The following is a 9,320-nucleotide window of genomic DNA, read 5'->3' as shown; positions in this document are numbered from 1 at the left end:
TAATGATAATGACAGAGTCTACCAAGATGCCAGAAAAGGCTGGTTGTTCATCAATTTAAAGAGGCGCGGTACTCTTAGTTATGAGCTATCTGGGATGAATTAAAAAAGTGTAATTCATTTGTGCATTCATCATCAATCAGGAAGACTATGACAATTTGATGAACTCGCTACGGGAAAATGATCCTTCATGGCCTTCCCTGATGCTGAAGGTGAGCTTCTTCCTTCCTTCTTGTTTACCATGGCCGTGCCTTGTGGTTTATGTATACCCGATGCAAACTAACGTTTTTGCTCCTCACTCTCTGTACCTCAAACTCTAGTTGTGCAGGGTGTTGAAGACTTCAGATAAGCTGCTGAGCTGCGCAAATTGAAAGCTGAGCGGCTCCTCGAGAAGGTGGAGAAACTGGAGCACGTCTTAGAGAGGGGAGATCGTGCGGTGGGATCAATTATAGAGGTTCTCCAGAGCATGTAGCTCACCGAGGATCACCAGACCTCCAAACCCCGCCTATACCAAGTAGTGAGTTGTGGTGGCGTAGATGTTGGGTTTGATTATGCAAATCAGGAGTCATGCCTTTCCTGCTAGCGTTCTAGCACAGGTCCATTTACTAGATCCTGGTAGAATGTTTCCTGAATTGAATAAACTGAAATGCTATATGCTTCCAGGATCTATTTGTCTAGAAGTCTGAAAAGTGTTAATGCTAAAGCCGTGCATGTTTTCTAAAGACACTTCTGCTTCGGTACACCCCCCTAAACATATCAACGGCTGTGATCACCCCATAACCCTATAACGAAAGGCATGATGGTATTTTTTTAAAGCACTTACTATAAAGAATTTTTTTAAGGGCATCAATGATTTAGAAGAATTTTGGAAGATTGTACTAAAATATTTAGGAAGAATTTTAATGGCCTCAATGATTTAGAAGTATTTCGTAGGAATTTTTGTTGATATGTAAGATTGAGAATTACATATGATTATTTTATAGTCTAATTTGCATGAAATTTCAAGAAAAGTACACTAATATCATGGTAATTCTTCCCTATTCTTATGACAACTATGCAATGCAACTGGCCCTTTAGGAATGTGTATTGTTTCTACAATGCAACCAACAACTTACATCACAATTCTACCGGCTCCCTATTTCTGCATTTTTAGAATCGTAGGAAAGGAGGCCCTCAATATGAAATCAGCAGTCTCAGTATTCTTTCACACAATTTATGAAATCGAGTGTTAGTCTTGCACCAAAAAAGAAAGAAAGGGTTGCAGTCTTCACCAGTTGAAGATTGTAATCTTGAGAGAAAATCAATGGTAGAATCCTAAATACACTAGAATGAGCTTAATTCTGACGTGAATGTGGTGACAACAGTGTTCAAAACGAAATACTTCACTACTAGTAATTTTGCATAAAACAGGATACCACATTCTTGTGCTTCAAACACGATAATGGCAATCTGCATGACACAACAGACAGAGATAGTCTGACTGCTCTAAGATGCAAGATCTGCAGCCCGCAGATCCATGCCTAGTTAAAAAAATGCATGATGGCGCCAAATTCATGAAAGAGTCCATCTCCCCATGGCCATCTTGGCAAGGTTACTTCGTGCAGAAAGCCCAGCTCGTGCAGTTGCAAATTCTGATGGTTCCGAGTCCTAGGATGCATGTGGATTTCAACGACACTGAAAAAGCAATTCAAACCAAGTACAATACTTGTGTATGCTGAATATGTGGCTTGCTGAAATGAACCTAGCAACGACTAAGCTCTACTCCTTGGTTGACACACAAAGGATTCTTTATGGATTGTTGCTCTACTCTACTTAAATAGAAACATTGTGTGGTGCAACAACCATGTGATGGATGCTTTCATGCAATTCAACACTGCCATATAAAGCACATGTACATTTTTGTATTGCTGTGAGTGTCCCTCCTTCAGCGAAGTAGCTCCCCTATTATAAATTTTGCCTGTATCAATCAACATTCATAGTGTGGTTCCTCTTGGTGACCACATTTGAGAAAGCCCTTGCATTTGGTAGGGGCAATTGTAGAGTGACCTGAGAGCGCGCGCACACACACACACCTCACCGAGGATTATCTGACCTCCAAATTGGAACTACCTAGCAAGTAGTGAGTTGTGCTGGCGTAGACATTATGTTTGATTATGCAAATCAGGAGTCCTGCCTTTTCTGATTGTATTCTAGCACATGTCCATTTACTAGTTCCTGGTAGGATGCTTTCCGGGATCACCTCCAAATTTTGAACAATCTGTTGTGCTATATGTTTTCTTATACATTTACATTTTAGAGATTCTCTAGAAGCCAGAGAGGTGCTGCTGCAGTCCGTTGGACACCATAGTCGGTGGATGTTTTCACAATCTAAACATTGATTACAGTTTCTTTTAGTGCACATAAATGCAAAAATCACAAACTCAATGTAGAAAACTAGCTGCACAAATGCACAGTCGTCTTGGTAGTTGATAATAGAATTATTTAGGTGTGGCCAATAGGAAAAGAAGTTGTGATCGACATTTAGGTGTTCAATAGAAAATATGCAACCTTTTAACACGAACAACACCAATATAAGATATTAATTTCATAGGACAACATGCAAGGCACGTTTGCCATCCTCACACTTCTAGTATAACATGCATATACTATTTTATCAAGAGCTTAATGCGATAATCACACTTTCAAATTACACAACAACAATAAGACCGAGTAGCACAATGCTTTTTCAAGTGCTCCTCCACTTATTTAGCCATATATAAGTGTCGATGCAGATGTAGAACAACCGACTCCTAGATGCTCATCAGCTCATGAGTAGTACATCCAATGATCATGAGCAGTTGTTGGGCATGGTGAGACCACACTTGCCGGGCAGAGCCATGGCGCGCTTTGCGTCGATGTGGTACATTCTCAGCCATATGCCAGCGATACCTTTGTAGCGGCAAATGCATGATAGATTGGCCTTCCCAAGCGCAGCACAACACTCAGCCGACGGATTCTCTGTCGGGTTATCCACTGCCGCCGCAGGCTGGCAAAGCTTGAATTCATCATTCGACATGCCACACACGCCATGAACACCCTCTAGTGCGGCGAGGGACACCACCATGACAAGCAACAATGTTGCAGCCAATGCATGTGACTTTGCCATGGCTATTTGTACTATTATTTTGTATCCAGTGGATTGCTAGTGAAGATTTTGGTCTTAGCTAGGCCTTACTTTGGGAATGTGTGAAATGAATGTTTGGTGTATGGCTCTATTTATAGGGGTAGTCGCTTTGTTCATGCAGTGTGTATTATGCATCAAGCAAGAACTTAGGCGCCCCAAGTGCTGCCCACATGTAGAAGCACTATCTTCTTATAATGAAAAAAAATCCTGCACTTGAACCCACTGTGAGTGATAACGACTTCCATAGTAGGCCACAAAGAAATGTAACGACGCAAAACAACTGATTTCTTTTGAAAGATTAGTGAAAAAATCTCTATAATTCAACATCACTAGTACGCTGCAAAACTACCATAGAAAGCGATTGTTCGACTTGCCGAACCACAAGCTTTTCCATGCCTTTCAAAAACGTAAGCTTTTTGCAAAAGAAATATGGCTCATGATAACACTTGAGAATTGAACTGTTTAACTAACCAATCAATTAAGACAACCACTGAAATCTCTACGGTATATGTTCGAATTGTAGGAATGACTTCATTATCGCTAAGCAAATGTTTTGCCCTTGTACCATGTGTTCACAGATATTTTTTTGTCGAAAAGAGGGTGATTGTGCTCATGTATAGTTAATGAAACGAGATGGTGTTGGAAATTCACCCTAGGATCGATCACATCAAACTGCACAAACACACACGTATAAAGAACTGATAGCCAAAGGGCTCTTTTCGTGCCCTCTTTTCTTTCTCTTTATTACCATTTCTCCTCTTGTCTTGGTACAAAACTCACGCGACACCTGTGCATATATACACACAGGGACGTCTTAGCTAGCCGAACACAAATCCTATTCGAACACCAACTTCAAATACCATACGCCAAAGCTAGCTCTAACCAGACTGGCAAAGACCCATACTTTCCTAATTACCGGCCACGCTGGTGGCACTTAATACTTATGCTAACAGGACTCAAACATGACTACCTACTGGTAATCTCAAACTTACCTAATTAATACTAACTTATGTTTGGATTATCTAACAATCACCCCCTAATTCAAACATCCGACTTTTTACTCGACGAGACACGCAGACGATTACCTTTTCATTTTGTCCCATCGATTGCCTCGATGACGCGATTTACCGGACCACAACTTCTCTCTTCTTGCAATGATGGCCACCACATCATCACCATTATACTTTTGTGCCGACTTGAAAACTGAAACCAACGATTATTCGGACTACCAGCCACGCTGCCACATCTTAGCGCGCTACATGCAGACTAAATGCATAGTCTCATGCAGGAACTCAACTTAACTGGTCTGCGTCCATCTTCAAGTTGATATTCATCTTCTCGTCGGTTGCTTGTACATGGAGAGACACAACTCTTCACCCACCACATCTTCACATCTTCTCAGTGTCGCCGATGCCACAACTTATCAAACGACACATCCTGTCCAGCGGCAACACAACTTGCCATATACGTGCAACTCATCTCCACCGTATATGAACTCGCCGGAACACCGCGACCACGAACGGAAACGCAAGGCACGCATTCCTTTTTCCACCCGTTGTCGCTTGCAATTCTCCCCGCCAGTGACGTATCCCAACTGCAGCAGAAGACTCACACACCTGAGCTCTTGGACGCAACTTACACAAAACCCCGTGCACAACTTGATGATGGCTCGCAACTTCGCCATCTCCACCTTGCACCCTCCAATGATGATCTCGATGATTTCCTCGGTGTCGCAACTTCGGCACCTTCATAACCATCAACAATCACCAACGCATTGTCGATGACAGCCTGTCGCACTCCTCTTCATTGTTCTGCCAAACGACAATCACATGTCGCCTCACTTGCGACAGCATCGTCACCGCCTTCTCGTCGTCTGTCCGCGGAACGACTACCGCCCGATCCTCCACGTCGTTGCTCAACCAAGCGACCGTATCGCCCGCTCTTCTCGTCGTCACACCAGCGACTGAACTGCTCGCCCCGAGGCGCTAGTAGGTCGCCACCCCGGGGCAAGCAAAGCTTCACCGTTACCTTGCTCTAGATACCAATTGTTGGAATTTCATCCTCAGGATCAATCACATCAAACTACACGAACACACGCGCACAAAAAACTGATAGCCAAAGGGCTCTTCTCGTGCCCTCTTTTCTTTCTCTTTATTACCTTTTCTTCTCTTGTCTCGGTACAAAACTCACGCGACACCTGTGCATATATACACACAGGGACGTCTTAGCTAGCCGAACACAAATCCTATTCGAACACCAACTCCAAATACCATACGCCAAAGCTAGCTCTAACCGGACTGGCAAAGACCCATACTTTCCTAATTACCGGCCACGCTGGTCGCACTTAATACTTATGCTAACAGGACTCAAACATGACTACCTACTGGTAATCTCAAACTTACCTAATTAATACTAACTTATGTTTGGATTACCTAACAGATGGCCTATAATAAAGAAACACCAATCTTGGCCTATGGTCATATATTATATGTTCTGGATTTTTAATTTCGAAAATCCTTAGAAGTCATGTATATGCACCTATTACTGAGATAATAGTACATCGCATTTCCTCCCCTTCGAAAAGTAAACAAAAACCACATGCTCCTGGTCAATTAATTAGATAAGGACATCCGCTAGCTAGCTTGAAGCATTACACCCTGCAACTAGATGCATGCATGCACCAATTGTAGCTTGAGGTATTTTCTTCAGACCATAGAGAAATCGGCTTGATCTTGGACTGGTGCTAGCTTTTGCCGATTTAATCCAGTAGTGCTGTTAACAGGTAGACACAACACATAACGGATTGTGGTGGGAGTGGAAGGCGAGCTCATCCAGGTCTTGCGGAGCATGATAACATTCCATGGCATAGATATTTGGCTGGGACGTCGACCGGCACTCCAAATTAAATGAAAAGAGTCTATTGTTCATGCCTATAAGATATGTTTGTTGCCGACCATCACTTCCGATAAGCTACTGAGACGTGCGTATATGGAAGCTGAGCAGCTCTTCAGGAAGATGGATAACTGGAGCACATCTTAGAGATGGGAGATCGTGCGGTGGGAGCAAAATTACAGAGGTTGTCCAGAGCATGCAACTCACCAAGGATCATCAGACCTCCAAATTGAAACCGCCTAGCAAGTAGTGATCTGTGGTGGCGTAGATGTTGTGTTCGACGATGCAAATCAGGAGTCCTGCCTTTCCTGCCAGCGTTCTAGCACCGGTCCATTTACTAGTTTCAATTTCCTGGTAGGATGCTTCCTGAATTGAACGAACTGAAATGCTATTTTAGAAGCATGAGAAGTGTTGTGTCCGTCTAGGATAACACTAAAGATGTGCTTGTTTTCTAAAGATGGACATTAACTGTAATTTAATTCTATAATGCTCCTAATTCATCATAGATACAAAATCAACTATAAACCAAAATATATGTAACGGCCTCAATGATTTAGAAGAATTTTGTAGGAATTTCGGAAGATTTTATTTTGCAGGAATTTTTCGGCTAGAGCTTGTTGGTATGTAAGATTGAATTGTATATGAATTTTTTATGGTCTAGTTCGCATGTAATTTCAAATAAAAAATTACACTAACCTCGTGGCAATTCTTCCCTATTTTTATGACAACTATGAAATGCACCTAGTCTTTTGGAATGTATATTTTTTCTACAATGCAACCAAACAATACATCACAATTCTACCAGCTTCCTATTTCGGCATTTTTAGAATTGTTGGAAATAAGGAGGCCCTAAATATGAATTTAGAAATGTCAAATTTCTTTCACATTATTAAACCCATTAAGCGTCGCGTGAAGGGCGGCCAACTAGCGATGCCATATGGCGCAAGCTGGTTGGCCTTGGTGAAAAAGCTTTTGGGATATTATTTTTAGATGCAGGTGAGATTTTTTTAACAATGTATGAAATCAAGTGCTAATCTGGCACCCTAAAAAAAGAAAAAGAGTTGCAGTCTTGTCCAGGTTGACGTTGTAAAAGGCCAGGAGAAAATGAATGGTAGAATGTCGAATACACAGAAGAATCAGTTTAATTCCCACGTGAATGCGGCGACAGTAATGTTCGAAACATAACAGTTTATAGTAATTTTCCATGAAATGGGATACCACATTCTTGTGCTTCAAACACGATAATGGCAATCTGCACAACACAGCACACTGAAACAGACTGACTCTCTCTAAGACACATGAGCTTTAATTAGTGCAACACTTCAGCATTCTTTGCTTTGAGACATCGATTGAACTCTAGATACATGTCTAGTTAGCAAAATGCATTAGGATGGAAAATTCCTAAAGGAGTCCATCTCCACATGGTCATCCAAGGAAGGTTACTTCTCCTAGAAATCCAAGGGAAGTCCGTGCAGTCGCAAATCCCGATGCTTCTCAGTCGTAGGATGTATGTGGATTTCAACGACACTGAAAAAGAAATTCTAACTAAGTGCAAAACTTGTGTACATTGAATATGTGGCATGCTGAAATGAACCTAGCAACAACTAAGCTCTATCCCATGGTCGACAAATGATGGTTTCTCAGTGTCAATTTTCTTTCACATAATGTGTGAAATCAAGTGCTAATCTTGCACCCTAAAAAAGAAAAAGAGTTGCAGTCTTGTCCAGGTTGACGTTGTAAAAGGCGAGGAGAAAATCAATGGTAGAATGTCGAATACACTGGAAGAATCAGTTTAATTCCCACGTGAATGCGGCGACAGTAGTGTTCGAAACACACCAGTTTATAGTAAATTTCCATGAAATGGGATACCACATTCTTGTGCTTCAAACACGATAATGGCAATCTGCACAACACAGCACACTGAAACAGACTGACTCGCTCTAAGACACAGGAGCTTTAATTAGTGCAACACTTCAGCATTCTTTGCTTTGAGACATAGATTCAACTCTAGATACATGTCTAGTTAGCAAAATGCACTAGGATGGAAAATTCCTAAAGGAGTCCATCTGCACATGGTCATCCAAGGAAGGTTACTTCTCGTAGAAATTCAAGAGAAGTCCGTGCAGTCGCAAATCCCGATGCTTCTCAGTCGCAGGATGTATGTGGATTTTAACGACACTGAAAAAGAAATTCTAACTAAGTGCAAAACTTGTCTACATTGAATATGTGGCATGCTGAAATGAACCTAGCAACAACTAAGCTCTACCCCATGGCCGACAAATGATGGTTTCTCAGAGTCATTGCTCCATCTCTCTTCCCACACTTAAATAGGAACATTGCGTGACCCAACAACTATGTGATGGATGCTTTCACGCAATTCAATACTGCCATGTGAGCACATGGCATGGGCATTTTCGTATAGATGAGCAGCTATTGTTGTGAGTGTCCTCAGTGAAGAACCTCACCAATTAGGATTATCGGACCTTCAAACTGAAACCACCTAGCAAGTAGTGAGTTGTGCTAGCGCGTATGTTTGATTATGCAAATCAGGAGTCCTTCCTTTCCTGCTAATATTCAAGCACATGTCCGTTTACTAGTTCTTGGTATAGGATGCTTCCTGGGATCACCTAGAAATTCTGAATGAACTATGATGCTATATGTTTGCTAATAAGTACATAGTTAAATTTTGAAGATTTCTCTAGAAGCCAGAGAGTTTTTGTTGAAGTCCATTGGATACTATAAGACATTCATGTTTTCTAAAGATAAACATTGGCTGCATTTTCTTTTGTCATACATAGATGCAAAATCACAAACTCTATATCGAAAGCTAGCTGCACAAACGGACAATCTTCTTGATAGTTGATTATAGATTTATTTAAGAGTGACCAATAGGGAAAAATTGTGATCGACATTTACTTGTTCACTAGAAAACATGCAACTTTTTGACACGAACGACATCACTATAAGATATTAAATTCATGGGAATAACATACAAGGCACGTTTGCCATCCTTGCACTTCTAGTATAACATGCATATACTATTTTATCAAGAGCTTAATGAGATAATCCCACTTTGAAATCACAAAATAACAATAAGACCGAGTAGCACAATGCTTTTCCAAGTGCTCCACCACTTATTTAGTCATATATAAGTGTCGATGCAGTGATAAACTCTTGGATCACTAGGCTAGATTAGATCCGGTACACCTACCTTCTGCTGGTGCAGACGAACTCGATCCAGCGCCGACCATGGTGAAGTAGGTGATGG

The 9,320-nt window shown here is 41.4% G+C and overlaps 1 protein-coding gene across 1 annotated transcript; it reads right to left on the bottom strand.

The window, feature by feature from the left end:
- Positions 1–2,643: 2,643 nt before the first annotated feature.
- LOC119356333 (putative lipid-transfer protein DIR1) lies at positions 2,644–3,207 on the bottom strand. Its single transcript, XM_037623279.1, has one exon. It carries the CDS (start codon positions 3,140–3,142, stop codon positions 2,825–2,827), a length of 318 nt encoding a protein of 105 aa, XP_037479176.1. The 5' UTR covers positions 3,143–3,207; the 3' UTR covers positions 2,644–2,824.
- Between the last annotated feature and the right edge of the window lie 6,113 nt (positions 3,208–9,320).

The sequence above is a fragment of the Triticum dicoccoides genome, chromosome 2A (genome assembly GCF_002162155.2).
Source record: "Triticum dicoccoides isolate Atlit2015 ecotype Zavitan chromosome 2A, WEW_v2.0, whole genome shotgun sequence".
NCBI lineage: Eukaryota > Viridiplantae > Streptophyta > Magnoliopsida > Poales > Poaceae > Triticum > Triticum dicoccoides.
The sequence above is the reverse complement of the archived record's forward strand: the minus strand, read 5'-3'. Positions and strand labels throughout refer to the sequence as shown.

What these genes read in the sequence shown, in the direction of transcription:
- LOC119356333 (XM_037623279.1), bottom strand. Translation starts at nt 3,142, where the DNA reads ATGGCAAAGTCACATGCATTGGCTGCAACATTGTTGCTTGTCATGGTG.